At 37.4% G+C, this 27,388-nt stretch overlaps 1 protein-coding gene across 3 annotated transcripts in view; it reads left to right on the plus strand.

Annotated features, from left to right (window-relative positions):
* The window catches only part of LOC103043591 (muscular LMNA-interacting protein), a 67,323-nt gene extending 41,468 nt beyond the window's left edge, over positions 1 to 25,855 (plus strand). For all 3 annotated transcript variants that reach the window (XM_007239476.3, XM_022686540.2, XM_007239477.3), the window contains one exon: positions 22,411 to 25,855. In XM_007239476.3, coding sequence (XP_007239538.3) covers positions 22,411 to 22,644 — 234 coding nt within the window. In that variant the 3' untranslated portion in view covers positions 22,645 to 25,855. The remainder of the gene's footprint in view (positions 1 to 22,410) is intronic.
* The last annotated feature ends 1,533 nt before the right edge of the window (positions 25,856 to 27,388 follow it).

A 27,388-nucleotide genomic window follows, 5' to 3' on the forward strand; every position in this document is an offset into this window, starting at 1 on the left:
CAATTTAGGGGCTGCATCCTTCAGAGGCTGTATTCGAAGACAGATTGCGTCACAGCTGCGCAGTAATACACCGCCTCTGTGGGTCGCATCCTTCAGAGTATGCTGCCTGAGAATTGGGACACACCCCGACACGAGCTGACTCTGGGAAGGAAATATGCACGTGAGGCGCAATATTTTGACGGCACCCCCGATGAAGCCAGACGGCACCCTGGTTGAGAAACACTGCACTGGGGTACTGCTGCTTACACAGCCTCAGCAGCCTGCAGCCGCTTCCGTGCTCAGAGAGACCGTTCAAAGTAGGTGGCTTGTTAGTTAGTTAGCTAAGCTAGCTAGCACTGGCTAACTAACAAGCCAGAAGCGGCTGTGGGCTGCTGAGGCTGCGGGTCACTGCTGAAACCAGCTCCTGGCACCGGAGTCAAGTATCCACAGTACAATATCTATTTGATATAATGACATAATAATCCCACCAGTGTTTAAGAGAGAGAGTGTCATTTTTTATATCACCAGTGCATTCTGGAGTGCTATTTAATTTATTTGATTGCTTAATTGCTTGATTGATAATTACTCAGCATTTTCTTATAAAAAAGAATTAAGTATTTAGATAAGAGATGCAGTTCTTGGCATTAATCAGTGCAAATCTGTGCAAAGCATCATGAAAGATTTTGTATCGCAATGTAGGGCCCAGTGTCAGAGAGCGGGGCGTCACATCTAAGTTCATGGGTCTTACAGTAGGACAAAGACCCCAAACATATTTCAAAGAGCCCACAAAAATGGATTTTTGCATGAAATATAAATTTCTCTATTTTTTTTTGTGTTGCACCACTTTCACATGGTATTATATATTATATTGTATTATATTATATGTTATTATATATGCATTTAAGAAATTTGCAGTGAAATTTGCCCACATTTACAGGGGTGATAGTCAAGGATTACCTCTTTCACATAGTAGTGAACTTGTTGTGGCATTTCTCATGGAAAAATCATTGTATAGAATAATGAATAATTTTCTTAGAAGAACATATATCTGAGCACATTTTCAATTAATACAATGCAACAGGCCCACCAAACCCACAAACACTTTTGAGAAACAAAAGTATGAACACCACACATGTGTTAGGCATGGATTTATAAAATTACAAAATTGCACTGCTGCTCTTATCTAAAAACCTATTTTTGGCATTATAAGAAAATGCTTAGTAATTAAAATAAAATAAATAGCACTTCAGAATGCACTGGTGATATCAAAAATAGATAATGTACTGCATAAAATCTATAGTGAGGTGAGTGATTTTAATCTGTTTTTCTTGTCGTTTCTGGGCGTAATGTATGTGTGAATTAATATAAGCGAGTGAAACGTGTCTTTTCTTCTTTGTACTATGTTAGTGTGCTACCAGCCTGCGTGTCTGTTTACGGTAATATCACATGTATATGGGCATCTATATTTAAATAGCGGATAACTTGACTGTGAATCTGCGAAGCGTGAATACGCTTAAATAGTATTTATTTTTTCCTTCACATGCATTTAATTCTAATACTAAACACTAAAGTACAACATATATTATATAATACTCATGCTTATGCAATGATATTATACCAAATAAACCACAATTTACATTCACCTTTAATAGAGCATCTTGAAAAATCACACACAATAGTTAAAAGATCATAAAGAATGAACATAGAATCAATTGAGCGCAGCCAAATGGTTGGAGAAGGACAATAGGACAGCAATCTGAGAAAATATGAGCAATTCAGGATAATACCCGTTGTAGCTCGACCTGCCAAAGCACACGCTTTTAAGAAATAGCATCTGTCGAGGAATGCAGATGTTTTGACATCCTGAACACTCTGCTTATTTTAGAACGCTTTTATGTTTACACTGTGGAAAGTAAGTCGATAGAAAGTTATCAGATATTTTCTTCACCTGTTTGAGGAGACTATAGTACAACTTGGCACAAATGTTTTTGATAGATCTGAGAGAGTATGCAGCTGCAATATCTCTCCTAGTTGTTTCTGTCTTCCGTTTTCTTGGTGTTTAATGGCTATGATCCTTGTTTTTTTTTGGAAAACAAAGAAGAACTGTGGCAAATATTAATGACAATCATTAAATCATTCATACTGCTATCATAATAAAACATAATAAAACACTCTAGTCCTCTACCTGTACCTCTCCACTTTTCCTCCAGAGATCTTGATTTCCAACTAAAATGCAAAATGTATTTTTATATGAAAACAGGACTTTGCAGCACTGAGCAACAGTCCATGGCCCAGTTTCCCGAAAGCATCTTAGCATTAAGAACATCTTAGCATGGAGAGAGAGAGTTCAGTGTAAAGCTCGCTTAACCTTCTAAGAAACAACTTAGTTCTAAAGAGCCATTTGAGAAACCCACACCAGATAGATTTCTCCTTTTTGTAAAAATATCTCTTTTTTTTTCCCGATGCACCTGTATGTGGGAGCATCTGCACTTCTTATGCATAGGGTTGAGAAATAATGAAATACTTACTGTACATAGAATTAAATTAATTCAAATTTATTTGTATAGTGCACTGATATTGATATTGTCGCAAAGCAGTTTTACAGAAATGTGATCACAGGACAGAGAATCAAACAAAACATTTCCTATACAACACAGAACCCCCAGTGATCGGGAGGCAGGAAAAAAACTCCCTCAGAGCTGGAGGAGAAAGAAACACTGGGAGAAACTCACATGTACCATATACTATCACATATACTATCAAGGCGAAAGGGACCCACCCTCTTTTGGTCAGACAACTTATAAATAAATGTTAAAAAATTATTACAAAACAACATATGTTCATAGTGTTACACTGCTGAAAATGATGGGCCAACTCATCTCCGGTGCAACATATTTATTTTTGTGTATACACTGCAAAACACAGAAACAGCAGGTTACAGGAGCTACTCGGTGTGTTATCTGCTAACTGCTCCATCAGGTACTGACTAATTTTCTCTGCATTATAGCAACAGTGACATAATACACATGTATAATAAAGTCAAATAATAAAACAGTATTATCAAAACAATTCTTATTAAAGCTAACTCCATTAATGTCTCTGCACATTTACAGTTTCATTTCCACATACATCACTGTAGTAAACTCACAAAATCACCAGAATGCCTTTACTGTGTAACTAAGTATCATTATGAACTCTTATTACTCTACTTCCTGTTTTTATAGTGTTTTTAACAACAATTTTAATCAGTTTTAATCTCTTTTTAACTCAAATGCTCCTATGAATTATATTTTAAACAGAATCTATTTTAAATGAAGATCTTCTTAGCTTATCTCTTATAATCCATATTAATTAATGAACAAAAAGCATTTTACACTTAATCTGGTAAACAGAACATATATAGTGCAGCTTTAAATCAAAAATAGCTCAAAAATAGCAAAAATGGATAATACAGACTTAAATTCTAGCCGAATAACTAGACTAGTTCAAGTATAAGACCACATGTGCTCCATAGCTTAGCATGAGGCTCAGTCTGATTCACATTTAGCTTCTCCCGATTAGCTTTCAAACCTAAAACAGCTCTGAAACTCATTAAAACGACTGCTTCGACCACAAGTTCGACATTTTCACAACCCAAAGCTCTAATGAGTCACTAATACTGTTAACTCTCACTTTATCTACAATTTATCACCCAGCTTACCTGCAAAACACAGAAACAGCAGGTTACAGGAGCTACTCGGTGTGTTATCTGCTAACTGCTCCACCAGGTACTGACTAATTTTCTCTGCTGGTTAGAGTACTAGACCCTGGTGCCTGTCACCGAGCGCCCTCTACTGGCGAAACTTATATTACCCTGTTATATAACAATAGGAATCTTAACAGTAGTTATATGAGAAGGAGATAATACATAAAAATAAAATAAGGGGCTACTATTTTCACACACTTAACTATTTTAGAGTGCCACAATAGTTTCATCATTATATGTCTAATATTTTAGGTGACCTGAAGGTGGAACATTTATCAGTTTCTGGCTGGACAGATGGGCAGTCAGTAACACAGAGGATGTCAGAAAGATGGATTTAGTTTGGACTGGATTTGTGGAGAACAGATAATATGTGTGGCTAATGACTGTGGCAGATCTGAATATGACAGCCTAACTAAAGGGAGAGAACAAGAAGGTAAAAGAATTAGAAAGCATATTCAATATAAAGAAATTATATATACTATATGACAAAGGTATTGGGACACACCCCTTAATCACTGATTTTAGGTCATTCATTCAGTTCCATTGCTGCTGGTATATAAAATGTTGGCTTTAAATGCAGTTTTGAAAATAATGAGCCATTCTAAAGAGCCTGCAGAACTCCAGTGAGGTATTGTAATTGGATGTCACTACTGTACAAAATCAGTTTGTGATTTCTTTTCTCCTAAATTTTTTACCTTCAACTGTGAGTGGTTTGAAAAGTTTTTAGGAACCACAACAACTCAACCACAAATGGTCCTATCTTACATCCTACGCAAGGTATGTTTATTGCTATCTTACACCCTGCCAACAGTATTTATATGCCAGAGGGTGCAGATAAATTTCTGGTGTATTGCTGGGACATTCCAGGATTTTGGTACATTTCCTGTTCCACCACTTAAATTTCAAATATACATATCCAAAATATCTAAATGACTATTTTTTTTTGTGAAAAATGTACCTGTTATATACAATCTATAAAATTTGGTGGAAAAATAAGCTCCTTAGATATTATTTAAAAGACTGAATACCTTTGGACCACCTCAAAAAATGGCCGTTTTCTCTTGTCCTACTGAAGGTGTGGTTATCTCCAATCACACCCGGTGTGATTGGAGATAACCACACCTTCACCACACATTGGGTGACCAACTCCTTTGGCAAATTTAACAATTAAAATAAGCTCTAAATAAATGACTCTTCTTGTATATTGTTGATATGCATCTCCTTTACTTATGAAAACAACTTCTTTGGTCTACATTGTATTGCATGTTACAGTTTCTATGCTATTAAGTTGTGTCCCACAACATGCGCTCAACCCTGTTACCATAAGGAATTTTAACTGGCAGAGAAAGAGTTAAAAATATTTGTCTACTGGCACAAAGAAAGTTACATCACAAGGACATTTTCTGCCCACATGGCAAGACCAAGAGTAAGTGCTCTAACAATTTTATTTATTTTTTTTTTGTTTGTCCAAGTTGTGTGTGTCACTCAGTGAACGCAACCCTGTTACTCATATTGTAAGATTAATATCTAAGTCAAAATTTACTTTATATACTTATATAACCATGTTTGTCCTTGATCTTGTATACATAGCAAAATTTTACAGTTAGCATCTGTTCCTGTGGTAAACCACAACTTAGCCTAGATTTGCACCCCTGTTACTCGCAACCCTGTTACTGTAAGTTGAGTAACAGGCTTGCATTAGAATAAACAGGGTTGCACATTTTCAGTTTGCTTTGACAAAACTAAATTAAAGATTTAAATTAAACATTTAACTGAAATTATAGTAGGGTGACACCTGGGTTGGGGGGGGGGGGCAGGTATGTATCGCTAAATGACATCAACACCTAATTTGCATAATACATGTTTTTGAAGCTGTAAAGGATTAAGGTTGTGGGAGTGAAAAAAGTGTGTAAAAAACATCCTAAATATGTTAGAAATGTTACAAATAAACAACATCTGTTGCTTTTTAAATAGGCCGTCACTTTTTTACAGTAACTTCATTTTTACATGAATTACATACATTAGTTTTTTTGCTGTGTTCTTAAATGTTATTATAAGAGCAGCAGTTAGCCAGAAGTGTTAATTGTTTTTGTAGGGTTTTTGTTTGTTTTATTTTTTTACTTTTTTTTTTATTTCTAAAGCTATTATAGACAAATTGTTCAATGGTTCAATAGATATTTAGCTTTTTACAAAGAGGCAGACACTGTGGAGGAGGTGAGTGACAGGCTACGTGGTGAATGAGGTGAGAGACTGACTGAGGTTGTGTGAGTTAAATTCAATATTTTTTTTGTGTCACACTGAAGACAGTTATATTTACATCCTGATCTGTAAATACGGGGCGGGGTCATCATGGACGTCATTAGCCCAATTCTAGGGGGGCTCAAGTCACCCTAAAATATTTCAAAGCCATGCTAGGGCTTTCAAGATGGCCGAATTTTGTTTGGCCCATAACTTCTGAACGGGTGGACGGATTGGCACCAACACGGTGTGCTTATACTCTACAGGACCATGAACTCACTACATTTTGGAAGCCAACACTTTTAAGATGGCCGACCTTAGATTTTCCTTAATATTTTTAGCTCATTTTAGCTTTAGCAAGCAATTAAATAATAAATGCTATTTTTAAATATCAGTTGAGAAGTTAGCTCCAAAGGTGTGATCCTCTTCAAATAATTAATTTACCAAGCCTTAGTTGGGGGTCTGAAAAATTGTTGGCTCATTTCTTTTAAAAATTCATGTTCAGTTTTTATAATTCATGTTCAATTTTGATTTAAATATTTAAAAAAGAGGTTTTAAACCTCATGACTATTGACTTCAGTATAAAATGATAACAGACTAATCTTTAAACAATTTTTGTACTGTTCTTGATGATATTACATTGATGAGTTACATAAATTAATTCCATTTTGTATAGTTCATGCTTAATTTTGGTGAAAACTTTTAAAAAAAGAGGTATAAAACCACATACCTGTTGAGTTCAATCTAAAATGGAATACAAGAAGCTGAGTACTGTTCTATTAACACTACATTGACGAATCACATTCCTACTTGTTGTGTCTTCATAGAAGTCTGGTGAATAAAAAAGCATTTCAGTAATCCTGTGTGATGCGCTTATATTCATAGAATTTTATCGGGTCTTTAAAGATTTTCATTTAACCCCCGCAACCCTGTTACTCAACCTTAACCCTGTTGCTGTAACATTTTTAACTAAAATAATGATGTATAATATCCTTATCTTGCAAATGTTACCACTGCCCTTTAAATAGCTTGAATTATTCATTCCATGTACAGTTCAGCAAATATCTGAAAATAAAACTAATAAAAATAAAACCACTACACATACAAATTTCAGTTAAGAAAGACTTTCAAAGTTAATAAAATGTAAGGAAACCAATAATTACCTGAAATCAAATCGATAATTCAGTTGCATATGTCTTTCTTTACATGCTGGCAAAATATTTGCAAAAAAATATTTTAAAATATATTTTTTACAGGATTTGAAGTATTGGTAACAGGATTGCACCAAATATATTGCATACCAACTTAAGCATCTAAAAAAAACTGCTTCAATACCTGAGCTTGACAAATCAACCTTTTTGATAGTCTATTACCTGTATTTAATAAATATATGACTAAAAATGATCAAATTGAAGATCAAATTTTCAGAAGTGACCAACCCTGAAATGTACCAAAATCCTGGAATGTCCCTGCTATATTCAATAGAAAGTGCACCACTGACTGAATACTATGGAGAGGAATTAGTGCCAAACTGAAAAGCAAACACTAGGGTGGAACAATGTAAAAACAATCAACAAAATGCATTGCTTTTCCTCACTAACATGCAGAATAAGTGCCAAAATTAAATGCAAAAACTACTATTACATTACATTTCATTGCACTTGATCTCTTTATTGAAAAACAATACACACTTATTTGCATTTTCAAAACCAAACGCTGAATTAGTGCCAGAATTTATAAAATACACCTTGAAATGTTATCAAGACACAGCTGTATTTTTTTTCACCATAAGATACTTTAAACATGAACTCCTCCTTTAAATGTAATACTTACGAGATTGCTTTTAAACACGGATGTGAGGAAAATGTGCCAGAATGAAAAGTTTTAGCTCCAGTGCACTGCTTTAATATCACCCAATCTCTGAACAGAAAAACAGTGTGTGTGAATTTGTATTTAAAGAAAGAAACGCTGAATTCGTGTCAGAATCGCACTTAAAATGCAATCACCTCAACTGCATTGTATTCCACTGTGTGGCGCTGCGAACGTGTAAAGCAATCACAATGTCCAGCGATTGCATTTCATCTAACCACAGCCTGTAATCAAATCACTGTCCAGTCAGAACGCTCTCCTGAATTTGGGGCGGGGCTGAGACGCCAGTCTCTTGGAGCTGTACCAGAAGAAAAGTCTTTCCGCGACAGGATAAAAGAGGAAATAAAAACTTTAATTCAACAAATTAAGGCTGGGACAGTTACAGACGACTATGTGCTGCTCAGAGTGGAGTGGATTTTAGAGAAGACGCTCATGTTCTCATTTAGCGCCAAAGACTTTCCCGAAACCTCAAACAATGCTCCAACTCCAGCAGTCCAACATAGACATATATACATAGACACTACATTGACTGGCGCCGTCTGTTGCACGCGGCCCAGGGCATTAATTTACACTGAGGAAGGTGTAAAATACACCTATAATAATCACAACTCTACCAGTTTATACCTGATTTATACACGGTTTGGTTTAGTAATGGTACAGGACGCCGTCACACATTACAAATACATGCTTTCATGCTGGAATACTTGTTAAGCTCTTTAACAAAGACAGACATATGATATGGCATATTAATAAGTGTATAAATTAATTATATATATATCACAACATTATATATATAACAACATTATTTATATAACACCATTCATACACAAAATGCAGTACAATGCTTCAAAATAAACTTAAATAAAAAAATAAAACAATAAATAAAATAAAGCAAATAAAACCAACTAAAAAAAGTAAATAGTTTTACTTTTAAAAGTAATAAAATAATATTAAATAGATTAAGTATAGACATATTAAAATATAATATAGATTAAAATAAACATAATACAAATAAGAACAAAATCAAACAAAAAATTTAATATAATAAAAAAAAATACCAGACAATTGCATGTGTGTTATGTTTGTAATTTAAATAATTCTTATTTTAAAAGCCCTTTACCTATGATGGCGTTTTTGGGTCATTCTTAAAAAAAATGTGGCTGTCCGCCACATACACATTTCTGCCGTTTCCAAATGCAATCCTAATAGGAATTGAATGAATTAAATTTAGGGCTTGGAATTTACTTATGTATTTATTAAAAGAGTAATGTAGCGCTGAATTAGCTGTCCCAGACCCATAACCTATCCTATTTAAACATTATTTTTTTTTAGTAGTGCGTTAAAACTGAACTTTTAAAACATATTTTCAGTGAGTTTGAATGAGCGAAATCTGTTCAGAATTATACTATTTAACATTGCAAGTCTAAAGAAGCATAGACCTATTATTTAAGAAAAATATTTTTCCCAGCGGCCGGTGTTCAGGTCGGGTATCGGGCAGATAATCCAAACTCCAGTCCAAACACATGCCGTCAGGTGAATTGGAGTTGCTGAAATATTCCCATCGGTGTGTGTGTGTGCGTGTGTCTGTCGGTCTATTATCCTCCGCTTTGATATTTATCAGTAATATCTTTTTTCGTTTCTTACATTGGATATTAACTGCCTCATTTTTTCTTTGCAGCTTTCCTTTAGTGTCAATCGTGGGTCTGTTATACTTATGAAGTTCGTTTTAAAATGATATTTCTTTGAGTTATTCTCAGTCCTGAATACATTAATCAAGATATAAGCACTGATTGCAGCCAGATCAAGAATATTGTAGTGGATGTGGATTTAGGCCTGTAAACTGGATGAATAAATATATATATATAATTCAATTAAATAAATACATATATGCATTCTTCTTCTTTCTCTTCTTCTACTTTCTCTTCTTATTATTATTATTATTATGTAAACCTAATGTAGCCAGATATAACGAGTTTAATCTGGTAACATAACGACTTTAATCTGGTAATATTAAGACTTTCATTTTATAACGAATTTAATATTACGACTTTAATCTGGTAATAGTATGACTTTAATCTGGTGTTCGACTTTAATCTGGTAAAATAACTACTTTAATCTGGTAATATAACGACCTCCTCCACCAGTCTTATACACTGCTTTTGGATAACCTTATGCCACTTCTTGTGCACAAAATTCATGCACTTCAGCTTGGTTTGATGGCTTGTGGTTTGGTAAATTTGGTAAAATCAAAGAAATCCATAGTTTCAGGTGGTCTCTCTCTGTATGTATGTATAAATGTATATGGGGGGTATATGTACATGTATATATGTATGTATGTATGTACATATCAGTATATACAAATAATTAATTAATACACTTTTTTTTAATACGCCATACCATATTCCAGCATGAAAGCATGTATTTGTAATGTGTAACAGCGTCCTGTATCATTACGAAACCAAACCTTGTGTAAATCGGGTATAAACTGGTAGAGTTGTGATTATTAAAGGTGTATATAATAAAGGCGCCAGTCAATGTAGTATCTATGTATATATGTCTATGTTGGACTGCTGGAGTTGGAGCATTGTTTGAGGTTTCAGGAAAGTCTTTAGCGCTAAATGTGAGAACATGAGCGTCTTCTCTAAAATCCACTCCACTCTGAGCAGCACATAGTCGTCTGTAACTGTCCCAGCCTTAATTTGTTGAATTAAAGTTATTATTTCCTCTTTTATCCTGTCGCGGAAAGACTTTTCTTCTGGTACAGCTCCAAGAGACTGGCGTCTCAGCCCCGCCCCAAATTCAGGAGAGCGTTCTGACTGGACAGTGATTTGATCACAGGCTGTGGTTAGATGGAATGCAATCGCTGGACATTGTGATTGCTTTACACGTTCGCAGCGCCACACAGTGGAATACAATGCAGTTGATGTGATTGCATTTTAAGTGCGATTCTGACACGAATTCAGCGTTTCTTTCTTTAAATACAAATTCACACACACTGTTTTTCTGTTCAGAGATTGGGTGATATTAAAGCAGTGCACTGGAGCTAAAACTTTTCATTCTGGCACATTTTCCTCACATCCGTGTTTAAAAGCAATCTCGTAAGTATTACATTTAAAGGAGGAGTTCATGTTTAAAGTGCTGCAGCCGCGTTTGGTACTCTGTAAGTCGGCTAGATGCGTGTTAGCTTACCCGGTAAATTAGCGCGATAAGCTAACGGTAGCTTCCGCCGGTCAGGTCTTACATTAAATGAAGTACAGGCGAAAACAACGATGGAAAACAACTTAAAACAGTCTAAAATATGCTAGTTTGATAAACCCACGCAGCGGTGAGTGGAAATACAGGCGGGAATTACTTACATTTGTACAGAAACTCCGTGGCAGGCCGGCTCCGTCCGCCATGTTTTTAAATCTGAGCGCTGGAACTCTGAGCTGGTGAAATGCATCATGGGATTGCCTTCGCCGTGAAGGATACATCTCACGCTGCCTTCAGAATTGGGGTAAAATAAGGCAGCTGCCCAGGTAGGCAGCACATGCTACCTTCCGAATGGGACAGTCCTTTTCTCGGGAGCGCGCCTATGCTGCCTGCAAATGCTGCCTAGTTGGGCAGCTCCCTTCAGATTGGACCGCAGCTTTTGTCAGGATAAGTGACATTAAACCCCTTGTGTAAGAGTCTCATGTGAAAAGGAAACCGGTGTCTTAGTTTCCTCAGTTTTATCTTAGTATGGTCAAATCAATGTCCATGTCCACTGCTGGAGTGGCCACATCAAGATCTCTACAGTGCGATGTGATATAGTTGGGAGTAACCAGCAGGTGATGCATTTTCCTTCTGTAGCACTCATTTGGTGCTGTCTCCACTATGTAAGACGTAGGTGTGGAGCTTGTGCCTCTCTTTCTGGCGAAAACACCCGTCTGCTCAAGAATGTGAAATTCCCTCTTGGCTTGCTATTGAACGTTCCATGTGTCGAAACACCTCTCTACTAAGTTTACTTAACAGTCCGATTCAAACGCAGAAATCCGACATGTATCTAGATAATCCAATACGTAACAACCACGCATTTCCAGCAGCACTAAAGGATGCTGTCTTCTTGCAATGGAAAAACAGGGGTCTAAAAACTATTGGAGATCTTTACATTGACAACTGTTTTGCTACATTCCAACAACTGCAAAATAAATATAAATTTCCCTCCTCAAATTTTTTTGCGTATTTACAAATTTGGCATTTCATGAGAACACATTTAGCTGAGTTTGAAACCAAACCGCACCATTCATCTCTGGAAAAGATTCTTACTATCTCTCCAAATACGAAAGGAGCAGTTTCTGCCTTTTATAACATCTTACATAATCACATTACCATCCAGTCCGACTCCATTAAACAAGCATGGATGGAAGAACTGGGTATAGAGATTACTTCTGAACAATGGGAACATGCTCTAAAGAACATCAACAGATGCTCAATAAATACGAGACATACATTGATACAGTTTAAAATAGTTCACAGACTCCACTACTCAAAGGCCAAATTAGTTTAGTTTCACTTTCAGTTTTCGTCAGGGGTGTAGCAGCAAATGCTGGGCCCTGTACACTCTCAATGTCAGTGGGCCCCTATCCATGCCAGTATACAAGGAAGGTGAGCGAAAAAAAAAATCTGGATTTTCATGGGCCCTTCTCCCTACTCGGGCCCTGGGTAGTCAGGTCCACTTTTCCCCCCACTACCACACCCATGGTTTTCGTTATTTTATTTAACAATAAAAATATAATTAAAAAACAGACGCCTACATCTAAGACTATTTTCTGGAGCCCGACCCGTCTCGGCCCGAGGAATGTGGTGGGAAATCTCGGCCCGAACCGGCCTCGGGTCAGGTCGGGTTCGGGCAGACAATCTAAGCTCTAGTCCTGAGTGCAGGTCTTTGTGCCAATTTTCCCTAGGAAATATGGTTACTTCACCTCCTGTGTGATTTCTCTCACATACTCTTGGATGCAGAGCATGGGTTTACAACATCTCCCACATCCCTCCAGTTTATAAGTCCTGTGGTGACTGCTGTGATGACATAATCTCGACCACTTACAGCCCTTTTTCGATAACTTCAGTCATGAAGACATGTTATGGCCACTTGAACTTACAAGACAGGTCTTTATCCAAGATGCCCACAACTAGGTGCAAAAATCTCTGTTTCCACTCTGGCCAATCAAATTTAAATTGACTTGGTGGATTAAACCAGCCATGGTGTTACCTACCTTTTAGAAACAAGCAACCTTGTGGTAAAAAACATCAAGGTGGGAAAACAGTACGAACAGTTATGGTGGTCATGATCAGATCAGATGGCCCTCAGAGACCCAAGAACTGGACGCCTTCTGCCACAAACAATTCCAAGAGTGGAAAGAATTGAATCCAAAAACCCACTTTGCAAGCTGCAGTTTCTACCAAAGAGAGTGTTGCTGTGGCCTGTCTCTGTATGGCGCCCAAACTGTTGTATTTGTATGTGTGAATATTTTTTGTGCAGAAGAAAATGAATGTAAAAAAAAAGTTGAATGTAAATCACAGACCTGCTGGTTGGTTCTGTGTGTTGCCGAGATGGGGGATGGAGGAGGGGTAGATTAGGTTTGGAGTAATTATGCTGGTGTGCTTCAGTCCACTTACAGAGAGTTTGACCTGCTGTAGCTGCCTCCCGCCGAGCTTGGCCTCCAGCACTGACTCTTCACAACCACTCATCTTCTATGACTGACTTCACACACAGTACATCGAACTCTCTCAGTGACTTTCATCATGAGTTTGTTTTTCTGATTTCTGTGGTATATGTTTGTTTTTCTTTGTATGTGTATTACAACTTGCACATAATTATAACATACATAATGTATTTGGGGTATATTTGAAAAATCAATAAAAATATTTCTGAAAAAAAAAAAGAAAAAAAAAAACAGTCTCTGACACCTAATGGAAACATTGTTCAAGTCTTAACAGTTAATAAGAGGTCCTTGAAGCTTGTGGTCATAACGGTGATAACTGTGGCTTCTGCCCCACTGTCTATTTTAAAAGTGATTGGGACATTGCTCACTTGTAGGTTATCTGTTCAGTCGTCCAGTGTAGAGGTTAGACCGGGCCCAAAAAATCCGACCCGACCCAGCCCGAGCACGTTCTGCCCGAGCCCGACCCGAACCATAAACTGTCATCATGAGCCCGAGCCGCCCCGCTCCATAAACTGTCTGTTTTCGGGTTGTTTGAATGAGCGAAATATGATCAGAATTATGTTAATCAACACTGTAACATAGAAGCATAGAACTATTATTTAATTAAAATGATTTTTAAGAACAGCTACACACAGTGCTGCAAGTCAAACACGGAGGAGTTTACGTGCGAGAGAGAGAGAGACAGAGAGAGAGAAAGAGAGATTTGCTTGTTCTGGTATGAGCTACTTACAGGTAAAGTTTCTCTTTTATCTCCTCATGCTCGTATTCTAGTCCCATACATAATTCTGCAGCTCCCTCAGTGTTTTCTGTCGTATATTGCAGCTAGCGCGAGCACTTACAACTAACACCGCGGACCGCGAGGTGCCGCCGCGCTTGTGCCGAATCCGCTGCTGAATCCGACTCCCGCTTCGCGGACAGAATCGGCACAACACCCCCCCCGCTGTACAACTGCGGGAGTGAAAACAGCGCTAATAAATAAAGTAGTTTAGTTTCACTTTCAGTTTTCGTTATTTTATTTAACAATAAAAATATAATTAAAAAACAGACGCCTACATCTAAGACTATTTTCTGGAGCCCGACCCGTCTCGGCCCGAGGAATGTGGTGGGAAATCTCGGCCCGAACCGGCCTCGGGTCAGGTCGGGTTCGGGCAGACAATCTAAGCTCTAGTCCTGAGTGCAGGTCTTTGTGCCAATTTTCCCTAGGAAATATGGTTACTTCACCTCCTGTGTGATTTCTCTCACATGTTTTGAGTGACACACATGTTTCTGAAGTCCTTGTGACACTTACTACACTTACTCTTGGATGCAGAGCATCTTTTTATATTTATGTGCCTGGGTTTACAACATCTCCCACATCCCTCCAGTTTATAAGTCCTGTGGTGACTGCTGTGATGACATAATCTCGACCACTTACAGCACTTTTTCGATAACTTCAGTCATGAAGACATGTTATCGCCACTTGAGTTTAAACTTACAAGACAGGTCTTTATCCAAGATGCCCACAACTAGGTGCAAAAATCTCTGTTTCCACTCTGGCCAATCAAATTTAAATTGACTTGGTGGATTAAACCAGCCATGGTGTTACCTACCTTTTAGAAACAAGCAACCTTGTGGTAAAAAACATCAAGGTGGGAAAACAGTACGAACAGTTATGGTGGTCATGATCAGATCAGATGGCCCTCAGAGACCCAAGAACTGGACGCCTTCTGCCACAAACAATTCCAAGAGTGGAAAGAATTGAATCCAAAAACCCACTTTGCAAGCTGCAGTTTCTACCAAAGAGAGTGTTGCTGTGGCCTGTCTCTGTATGGCGCCCAAACTGTTGTATTTGTATGTGTGAATATTTTTTGTGCATAAGAAAATTAATGTGAAAAAAAAGTTGAATGTAAATCACAGACCTGCTGGTTGGTTCTGTGTGTTGCCGAGATGGGGGATGGAGGAGGGGTAGATTAGGTTTGGAGTAATTATGCTGGTGTGCTTCAGTCCACTTACAGAGAGTTTGACCTGCTGTAGCTGCCTCCCGCCGAGCTTGGCCTCCAGCACTGACTCTTCACAACCACTCATCTTCTATGACTGACTTCACACACAGTACATCGAACTCTCTCAGTGACTTTCATCATGAGTTTCTGAAGGCCTGAGGCATCAGCACAGGAGAATATCTTACAGAGACTTCATGCCAACTGCAGCCGAGCACAGAGTAATATTATGTAGAATATTACACAGATATTTCATGTTCTTTAACTGGCCCAAGTAGAATGTGCTAAACATGATACATTAATTCCCTCCTACTGATTAATATCAGTCAATATCAATAATGTTGTTTATATGTTATACACACACACTGTATAACAATACAGCTTTTAAAATTAACCCTGAATGAACACATCATTACACATATACACATATAGGCAAATTATACATATAGATATGTAACACCCTGCCTAACCACCTATGTAGTAATGGCAGGACCCTGGGTCCCAATGATTATTGGTGCAGAATAATGTCATTTCAAATTTTGTATAAACAAAAATAGGTAGACTTAATATACTCTATTGTTAGAAATCTCTCTGTTTCACACACTCAGCTATTTCTAATAGAGATTACTCAAAAAGAAAATAAAGAAATATAAATAAATAAATAATCAGTGCTTAATGAAATGAGCACTCTAGTAACCACAAAAATGAGTTTTAATGCTTAGCTACCTTTCTTTTTACTCAGACTTTTGTATGAATTTGGAATATCAGGTATCACAGTTTTAAATGAGAAATGAAATAAATGAGATTTTAGAAGTAGTGTGTTATGGATTATCCAATATACTTATTAACAAGAATTTACCACAAAATATTATCCAAAAATATAATCACAGTTCAGAACAAATAAACTAATAAATACCTAACTTGTGGGCACACACATGCACACTCACACACACTCACACACACAAAAATAATAGAAAAATAAAAGAAACAAAAAGTTGCAGGCCTGAGACGTGGCTTGGGTACGGTGAGGCTTAAAACTTTAATAGCTGCTTCACTTACTTAAAGTAAGCAACATAAAATATCAAGTAGTGCACACTCAGTACTCACGACCTCTTGAGAATGTCTGGCGAAAGCAGGACGACGTAGAATCAGCAAAGTTGTAGTTTAGGCAGTCCAGCAGTAGTTCAGGGTGCGAGCGAGGCTCATGAAATGGTGGAACAGCCAAGAAGTCCTAAAACAGCTCCTATGTCAGCACTCAAGCTCTATGTAGCTCGTCAGAAACACTGTCCGTGTCCTCATCAAAGATGCCCCAAAAAGTCACACAAGCGGTTTAAACTGGCCGTTAGCCACATTTTGGACTTATTTTTGAGCAGAAACAGCCTCTGTGCTGCATGGCTGACTCTGATTAGCTCTCTCTCTCATTCTCTCTGGCTGCGTCCAGAAACTTTTGCTACTCCTCCTCTCCTACTCCTCTTCTCCTACTCCTCCTCTCCTACCCCGGAAGAAGGTGGAGGAATCGAGGAGAGGAGAGGAGGAGGAGGAATGGAGGGAAGGAGCTGTAATTGGGGAAATGAGACAGCTGATCCCTTTTAGATAGTATGTTGACTACCGATGAACTGAGCCAATCACAACGCTCACTTTCAGCACGTTTCATAACATTACTATCACACACAGCTAAAAATTCAGATATTCCAATAAAATCCTGCTTACTCCCAGACGAATCTTTGGCCGCATCTCAGTGAAGCTGGCAGCCCTGTCTGACCTCAGCCTTATAAGGGTTTCAGTTTCCTCATCAGTCTCTAAGTAAAAAAAAAAAAGAGATAAATTAAAATGATATATATATTATAAATAATATATGTATGTATATTATTAACATGTTACAAATAGGGTCATTAATATAGTTTTAATGAGCATACAGCTTATCTAAACTATAAATTATATTACTGCTTTACTGGCTGTTTAATTAGATAAGAACTTAGTTAATTAATACATTTATGACGTATATTTGTGCGTTGCCTTCTCCATTTTCGCGTGCTCTGTGGGCGTGGATGCAGTGATGTCATAAAAAAATCCTTAAAAGTCTTCCGGAGTAGGATACTTTTATGTACCCTCCGTTGGAAGCCTACTACAGATGGATTTTAATCTGCTTCTTTCGTCTCTTACGGTATTCGGACAGGCTGCACAACTATTTAGTAACATGGGTGAGCAGAATTATACTATTATACAAATAAAATGAACTTGTTTTTAGAATTATCTTAATTTACATAACATGAAAATAAAACAGGGCTACAGATATTTTACACTTTACTTTTCTCTGCTGTATCATCAAGCTATTTAAATATGCCCATTAATTCACCATCATCTTGTGATAGCCCTGCTCCTTTAAAAAAGTAACATTTGACATAATCATCACATCACAACTCAAGCTCAACCATGCTTCACTATAAAAAATTGCTGCACCCTGTTAAGGGTTATGCTGGAAATAATAAATTCTGTGTAGTCTGAATTCATATGACAAATAGTCCAAATAATTACAAATCGTAGGTCATTTTATTAACTTATGAGACACCAAATGGCACAGTATTCTGATAAGGAGCTATAAAGAACTCACAGTGAAAGCTATTCTGAAAAAAGTGTGCATCAACAATGAGAGAGAGGAATATCCTCTTTAACAACAGTTCATTAACAGAAAATGCTGGAAACAATGTTCACATTAATTTGCAGAAATATGTGTAAAATGTGTTTGAGCAGATGAGCAACATTGGCAATCAGGGGATTATACCACAGCCATCCATTGGCTGGGCGCCTTCAAGAGCTAAATTGGCCTCGCTCTCTGTGGGCCAATAGGATAGCCCTCCCTCTCTCCCCAACCCCCATCCCTCAGCATTCTGACAGTCAGAGATTATTCATTTTGATTAATATGTTTAGTTTGTCTCCTACTGCAGTGAATTTATATGGAATAAGCTGTTCTAGTTCAAAACCAAATAAGATCAAACGAGTAAATTTAAGAGAACTGCCAGTTGGAGTTGGATATTCAACAGCAGCAGTCATTTAAAAAATGTATCTGCATATCATTCATGTCCATGTTTTTCTGCCAACCAGAGAATCTTCAATTGAGCGATGTCAAAAACTCTACCCAACTTGGAAAGGGTAAAGTGAATTATAAACTCTGTTTCTCTACTAGCAAGGATTTATATCTGTATTTGTGTAGAATCAGATCTCTCTGGCTATGTTGTGCACTTTGAAGCTGGGAATCAGTAACATTTTAGATATCCATCCCCATACTCTACAAAGAGATTGAAACTGAAGAAAAGCATGCTATACCTGAAACATGTGACATTTACTGTGACGAATTAAGTGTCAATTATTTTTACATATAAGAGACACAATACTCTTTAAAGCAACAAAAACACAACTTTCTGCTTTTACTGTTAAGGGTGCTTGTGCCTCCTAAAAAAGGATGGGCGTGCACAATCAGAACAACCATAAAATATGGAACTTCATTAATCAGTGTGATCAGATGCCCTGAAAAATCCATACTGAGTTTTGAATAGCTTATTCTCTTTCCAGCTATTTGATCAAATATGTTAAATCTGTCTCCAATAGTTCTATCTTCCATATAATCTATTTCTTCTGACCCACTCAGCCCTTGTAGGAACTCTTTTCATTTACAGTTTATGTGTTTTTTAAAGCAGGGTTGTGGGGCTGGGTTTATTGGGTGCTTAGCACCCCTAAATCTCTGATTCTACAATTTTTAATGGGCCATTATAAATTGTGTAAAATACTAAGTAGTCTTTCCGTGAGAAAAAAAACGAATCTTGTATGAAAGTAAAAAGGGCCGTTGATAATACCGTCACATTGCGGTCCTCTGAATTAATCCATTTGTGAGGTACCTGAAGAATTCCATCCTTTAGCAAAGACGCAATTATGCTGTTTTTTTGGTATAAATTATGTTAAATTAATTGATATATGAGACTAATCCTTTACCTCAATCTTTAACACCAACAGCATGAAATATAGTTGTCAAATAATATATATATATATATATATATATATATATATATATATATATATATATATATATATATATATATATATATATATAAATGAGTCCATTAATTAAGGGTCCAATTAATGAAGGTGCAGAAACACTGTTGTATTTGTTAGTCTTTTTCTCTGATAAAATGTTTTTTACAGACCAGAGCCTAAGTTGTACAGACACAACACTTAGTCAACAGGTAGGAGTCACTCCCGCTAATCAGGCCAACAAGCTCAGTTTGTTTGGCCCGATAGTGGCACTATAGCGTCAGACTATAAGGTACAGCTTCTACCCCATACGACATGCGCTTTGTTTTCCCGATTATATGACGCATCCCCTTCAAAAATTTAAATATAATATATTTTCATAATATTCGAATAAACAACTTTTTGGGTGCAGAACTAGTCTCTGGAATTTTATGCTACATACACATAAAGTATGGTAACAAAAGAAAAATAAGAACCTGAAATGTAATAATTATAAAAAAAATGGTTTTACAACACTCTGTAGCTATCAGGCTCCACCCAAAAATATGAGTGGAACTCATACTGCAAAAAGCATGCTTATACACCTCTAACCAGGTGGTGCTATAACAAGAAAAAAAATGTCATGCAGGGTGATACAATCTTCTTTTCTAGATCAGAATCTATGGATCTGATGTCATATTCAAAATACATGGCCTCCATTGGCCAATTTATGTTTCAGCATGTACTTGAAAACCTTAGAATAGCCTGATATTCTTAAATTGCTAGTGAAGGCTCTGCCAGTTAAAATGATGAATATTCCAAAAAGACATGTCAGCCCTGCCCCAATTTCTGCTTGTAGACTGAATGCAATCCTGTGTATTGTGATTTGCTTTTGAACATTTGAAGCGCTACACAGTGGAACACAATGCAGTTGAGCTGTTTTACGTGCAATTCTGACACAAATTTAGCGTTTGGTTTTAAAAAACGTTAATTATTTTGTATCGTTTTTCAAGAGATCATCTGCTGTGAAATGTAATGTAATAATGATTTGGCATTTTTTATCACATATTCTCAGTGCATTTTGTGGATTTCATTAAAATTTTTCCATAGTAGTGTTTGCTTTTCAATGTTAATTCCTCTTCGTATCTTTTAGCCTCTGAAAGGTAGCATCCAAGTTTTTGAAGTGCTCTTCTTCAGTCTTCTCTGTGATCAAAATATCATCTATATAACACTGAACTTCAGGTAGACCATTTAAACCAGCGCTCTTTGAAAAAGAGATGGGGCCAAAGTGACACCATACGTGTGTGACTATAGTGAGCAGCTCCATTGAGCTTTTGTGCATATACATTTTACAATAAGCTCGACTTAAATCAATTTTGCTGATTTTTTGTCCTTTAAGTCATCAGTGTGGCGCAGTGGGTACTGTTCGGCCTCCAACACGGGGTTAAGCGTGACTTCTACCATCTTTCTTTATTACTGACACAATAGCACAATTGATTACGTTGAATCCCGCTCTGTACTGAGGATTCTAAATGTGCTTCAACATTGTCTGATTGCACAGGAGACTGGAAAGACTGCTAGATGTCCAGGTTTATCACATCTGTAGCATTTACTCACTGCTTTGTTCTTTTCTGCAGCCACCTAATGCACTTTTAAATTAGTACTGAGCTGATGTGCTTCTTTGGCTGCTAATTTGATAGACTTATGCTTATTTCAATGGCTTTTTCTAACACTAGTGCATGTTCTGATAGCAGGCGCTTTTGGATAGCTGCACTTCTCAGTCCACACACAATCTTATATGGTGTCATTCATCCCAGTGTCAAAATCACAGTGCTGTAATTTCCTAGGTGATGCAGCCGTAAAGTTTGCTATCGACTCTCCCTCCTCCTGGCTCCTTTTGTGGAATCGAAAGTACTCAGCACTGGCTGGAGGCTTCAGTGAATTTACTCTTCTCACCTCCCCTTATCTCAAGCACTAGCATACTCTTTAGTGGCTGCGTTTTAATATTTTCAGTCTGGGGTTTTATTCTACTCATGGCCAGTGTTTCAGGTCTGTGCCGCTTTTTTGTTTTGTTTTTCCCTTTTCCACCGACCACACAGCAGAGATTTCCAGTCCTTGAAACACATGAAACACAGTTCCATTATCCTCGTCCCCAGTTTGTGGTTGCCCCTAATATTATATCAACTGACACAGCAAAGAACACGGAGTCGGAGAGGCAGGAGGCTCACTTCTTAACTTGTTTGCTTGTTAATACTTATGGTTTTCTCCCAGGCAGTGTGATGAGTTATTAAATACATGACCACATAGGTCCACTCTGCCATTTCACTTTAAATTCTCATTCATTAAAAATTCTCATTTACTGAATTTACTGTATTCCAAATTTTTGTTACACCCACAAAATTATATTCAATTTCAAGGCACTTTATGGGTTAAAAACAGAAAAAGCCATACATGCTCCTGTAGGTGTAATGTGTAAGAGTTCCAATACATGTGTACATAGGCTTGTTAACTTGGTCTGATTGGTACACAGTCCTGTTTGTTTTGCTTATTTGTAAACCCATTGTGAGCTAACACATACATTCATTTTATGTGGGGTTTTCTTTCTTCAAAAGAAGCTAAACAAGAAGTCTTTTCTTATCATGCTCTAAAAATGTCATGATGCTGTGTGAACATTGCTGCATTAACTTTGAATGCTGCTTTTTACTGTAGTGAAATATATCACAGAAAACATAACATAATAAATTATCCAATTATTTTTCGGCATCTCATGCAGACAGAACAGCTTTCAGTTCCTGAGCTCAAAATAGGCTTGCTGATCCACCTTTCTGCTTTCCAAATTCTTAAAGAGACTAAATAAGCATTACAGAAGATCAGTCACCGCTATTGTATCAAGAATATTAACCTTGTTTTGCAGTTTGCCAGCGGTGTGTTGTCCGCTGTGGATGAAGAGGACAGAAGAGGAACGTGGGAAAGAGAGATGCTCTCCTCTGAAGAACAGAGGCGTTCTGTACCGAGCCCAGCGCGGCCGACTGCTCAGCCTCTCACTGCAGAAGGAGCTCCAGCACTGATAGGTGTCTCTCTACAAGGTGTTCCATCCTCTTTAAAGCCGGTCCAGGTGAAAATGGAAACCCCAGAGACTCCTATTTAAGTGTTCACACCGAGCAGAAGAGACGGTAGTGGGTGCGGGGGGCTGCTGTGGCAGGAATCTAACAAGGTGACCTCTAACATTCATAAAGTGAGTATATAGAAATGTTCACAGGGCAGAAACATTCAGCATCAGTGAAAATACAATACAAAATATATTTAATTTTCCCAATTCCTACAGATCATAACAAATATGTTTTTTTCCCTGAGATTGTTTTAAACTGTCTTTTTAAATGTAACCTTTTTTTTGATCCAGTAACATAATACAAAGATATGATAAATCCTGAACATCTGGGGTTACACATAGCATACCCTTCCCCTTTACTCTACTATCCTACTCACTCACTATTAATTACATAATGCTAGTAACCTCCTCCACCTAACTGCTAGGTTGATGTGGCAGTTTATGATCTGATCTGCAACATTTGACACAAACACAAAACACATAACTTTCCATTACAAATACACTAATTATCCACTACACCCCAATCACTTCACAAGGCCTACAACACCTCCAGAAGGCTCAGCAGTAAATTCTGGCGTACCAGACTCACTTCCCTCCAAGTTTCTGCAGAGTTGCAAAATTTAGATTATCATTGATCTTTTCCAGTAGCCACCAGGAACACTGAAGTCTAGTTGTCAGTGTTGTCATATTATCCATCTATGGCCTAATTGGTGGGAGCTGAGTGCCGTCATGCAACCTCTCCCTGCTTACAACCTACTTAGAAGCCCTAATACATCACCTCCATCACCATTGTAAATGCTAGCGGTGGAATTGTACACCCTGACATTATGCCCATTTCCAGCCTTTGCCAGGCCATGACATACCTCCCTGCATTAAAACAGAACTGAATATTCTCAGAAATAAGCTTTAACTAGCCTTCCTAAAAAATCCTAAAAAAAAGTAAATGCTTTCCATAACAATGCATGTGGTACAGAACCAAAAGCATTAGCTAAGTCTAAGAATTCCACATGGATGTCTCCATTTTTTACTTTGTCCCCTGAATCTGATGCCAAATCATACTACTACATTCTAACCAACCTGCAAAACCTGAAATCCCCACCTTTTGCAATGATGTATCAATCAGTTTATTTGCATGCTGAGTAAGTATACTGCAAATTACCATGTGACCACACTAAAGAAAATCTTAACATCCACATTCAGCAGCAAGTACAGAACTGATCAATGCCCACACAAACCTTTCTACTTTTATATAAGGACACCCCCTGCCCTTTGCCATCCGTTTGGAACAGCCCCCTTCTTTTACACTATACTCATACTGGTGCACTTTTATACAGTCTATATGGCACTCCATTAAGCCCTGGTCCTAATTGCTTCATGTGCTCTCTAGTATGAAGTAATGCCCTGTGAGACAATTTTTGTGAAAAAAGTGCTTTATTAGTTTGGTGCGGGAGTGGGCAGGGAAGAATGATAGGATTCCAGCTTTTATTCATCGCATGCAAACGCCTCACCTCTAATTGGCATCAGTCAGTCAGTAACAGCTCTGCAGTGGGATGTTGCAAGCCAAGGTGCAGGTAATCGGGGTGAAAGAACAGTTTCTCGTGCAGTTTCCATATGCAACTCGGTGTGACCTATTGTATTTTAAAAAAATAAACTGTTGGCTGGGTGTAAGCAATGAGCCTCACAGCACGCCATGTGCAGGGTGTAAGATAGGGCCAACCAACTTTTCTGCATTTTGAAATGTGAGACATTCTTTTTTTCGCTTGCCAAGTTCAGAAAATTATTCAATTTATGATTTATTTGTATTGTGCTTTTTAGGAAAGTTTAAATTACATTAGAGGCTTGGATTGTAAAGTTCTGATTTATGTGAACGGTTATTTTTCAGGGAACTTTTCAATTCTTGTAATATTACATTACATTTGGCAGATGCTATTGTCCAAAGTGACTTACAAAAATGATGTAAATAGAGTAATAGAAAAACACCAAAAAAACATTAATAAATAAGTAATAAATGAGCGTAGGGTTCCTTTATGACTAATTAGAATCTGTAACACTGAAAGTGAAATTTGAGTAGTGAATTGATAATGATCTGAGTAGAAATGTTGTGGGCGTTTAAGGAAAGCTCAATCGACAACTTACTAATGAAAAAGAAATGATCAGCCTTCTGTGAGCAATAGGTATTTCTACTTGAGCTACAGAAGCGTTAAAGTAATTTTGTTTTATGTTAGTGTGAATTGTTTCTGTGTATCCCAGCTTAACAAAGATGACTGGCAGATCTCAAGCCTATTAAGCAGACTAAGTTTTGTTCTTTGAAGCTGAATTACTGGGCCCGTTGTGTGTTCTGTGGGAGTAAAGCTGACAGAATATATAAGCTGCTTAGTTTTTGAGCAGTTTGTAGCTAATAGACTCCCCTAGCATTGCTATGCTGAAAAAGTCTTGAGAGGTTTAGCCGCTGTGCACCTGCTCACTCGAATTAAGAACCTATGCTTCACAGCGGAGAGCAAAACGAACCAGAAAGCCCTGATATTTAAAGCACCTGTAGATTAGGAGATCTATGGTTCAGTAAAGCAATCTTTCTAATTGCACAGCAATAGCAAGGCAAACCATATTTTACAGGAAAATAAGGTGCGTGTGCCGGTTGCCAATGCAGGTGCCACAAAAGGCTTCTTTGGAGACATGCCATGGCTGAACCTTAGTTATAAAGCGGTTTTAATCTATTTAGACTGCTGGAAAGGCATTAAGAGGGCTAGAACAAATAAAAAGGACCTCCCTAATGCAACTTTCACAGGTTTCATTTAGTGCTTATGAGTTATTAAATAAGTTCTGTATAAGTCAAGTTGCCCAGTTGGCTTTGAGTTTGAGTTTTCCTCCATGTTGCTTCAATGCCGCAGAGCGGACGTGGCGGTGTCACATGACTACACATGAAGAGAAATGTTTTTAAAGACACACTACATTAACAAACTGTTAATTTGTTAATAGACTAAAAGTGTGTTTAAAGTACTAAAAAATATCATAACAGACGTGTTTAAGAATACACTGATTGTAGATTCTGAACCAATTAATTTCAATAAATTGTCTAATTGATTCCATAGAACTTTCATATAAATCTCATGTGAGATTGATCAACCATTTTAGAGTTTAAAGAAATGTCACAGGTTTTACACAACACAATGTTTTTCCTAGAACTTTCCAATATAATGTATTTTCCATGTAAATGTATTACAACCTCAAAAATAAACCTGTATTTTGTGAAGAGGAAGTGACTAAAAATGCCTCTTTCTATTTGTCTTTTGCTTAATTCTGAAACAAGACTCAGAATCTCAAGACACCACAAAAATCATTTATTACCACATATTCTTGCTCGATATTTAAACAGCTCTTTGATTCTTGCAATTAAATACATTATTATTTAACTTCTAATTGAAAAATGTTTACTTTCTTAATCATTTAAAGTACTGTGTTAAAATAAAAGAGCCATTATTAGGACTTCACAAAGTACATGAAAATGACTAATGACACATTTTACATTTAGCTGATTTTGTTAAAAAAAATGATTTATTCTCTCAAGATTATAAAGACAGTGTAGCCCTTGTTGACAATATTGCACACTGGTGGTGGGGAGGGGAGACACACCCATTATGTAAATAGATGCCAGGAAGTAACAGCAGATGGATAGTTAATATAGTGCTACATTATTTAAGTGAAATCAACTAAGATACAATCTTTAAAATATACTTCACAAAAACAAAGACCACTTACAAACATTACCTAAGCACTGTAGCATGCACAATGGCTAATACTGTCAATATCATTTGCCACTGCCTGCAAGGAAGCAAGAGCTCAGAGAACAAAACACATCTATTCACTTTCCCCAGTTGATCACAAAAATTCAAGAAATTGCACTGATGTGTTTATTGCAAGCAGGTTTAAACATATCCCAAGTCAGTAGATTGTTGTGTCAGGAGATATGTACTGCTTTTTCAACACCACTGTGCTTGTGGAAACTGCTACAGATTCCATCAAATAAACTGATTCTGCAAATCATGCAATGAAATGGCTCCTTGGAAAGGCTAAAATTCTACCTCGAGCAACATGCATCAGTAACGGCAGCTCTGGTATGGAGTATGGAGATCTGTTGAAATGCCCAACAAGAAGATTCTGCTGAAAACACTCACATTAAGTAAGACTGACCACTCCAACAGACACACTGGGGAAAATTACTATGTGCCAGAGAGCCCCCGATTTTGAGCTCATTTTCAACAGAACCAATCTGGAGATGTTTTCACAGTTGTCTAGTTTCCCATGTTTGGTGGTGTTTTCTTATTATCTTTTTTTTTACTGAAAAAGCTCAGTATGTTTTACTAAATGTGAAAGCTACTGTCGAGTCCAGAAGCCAGAGATGACCCAAGACATACTCAAATTACATGGCTGTTCAGAGCCCCCAAAAGCACCAAGATATCATGACATTGAATAATACTAATGAAATTATATTACACACATAAAAGTGATTTTTACAAAACATTAGTAATATATTAATGGGGTCCTGCTGTTGGCTGCTGCCACTGTTGGGTAAAAAGTTGGGGGAAAAAGTGTGCAAATGTATTCAGCGCCCCTATATTAATACTTAGTAGAGGCGCTACATGTATACACACGGACTGGGACAGGAACAGAGAGACCAGTCAGGACAGAAACTGGAACACAGACAGACACAGGGACCAGGACAGGAAGAGACAAGGGTACAAAATGTCTGTGCGGCAGTTCGTGGGACCAGCCTGGGCACAGTTTT

The sequence above is a fragment of the Astyanax mexicanus genome, chromosome 7, assembly GCF_023375975.1.
Source record: "Astyanax mexicanus isolate ESR-SI-001 chromosome 7, AstMex3_surface, whole genome shotgun sequence".
NCBI lineage: Eukaryota > Metazoa > Chordata > Actinopteri > Characiformes > Acestrorhamphidae > Astyanax > Astyanax mexicanus.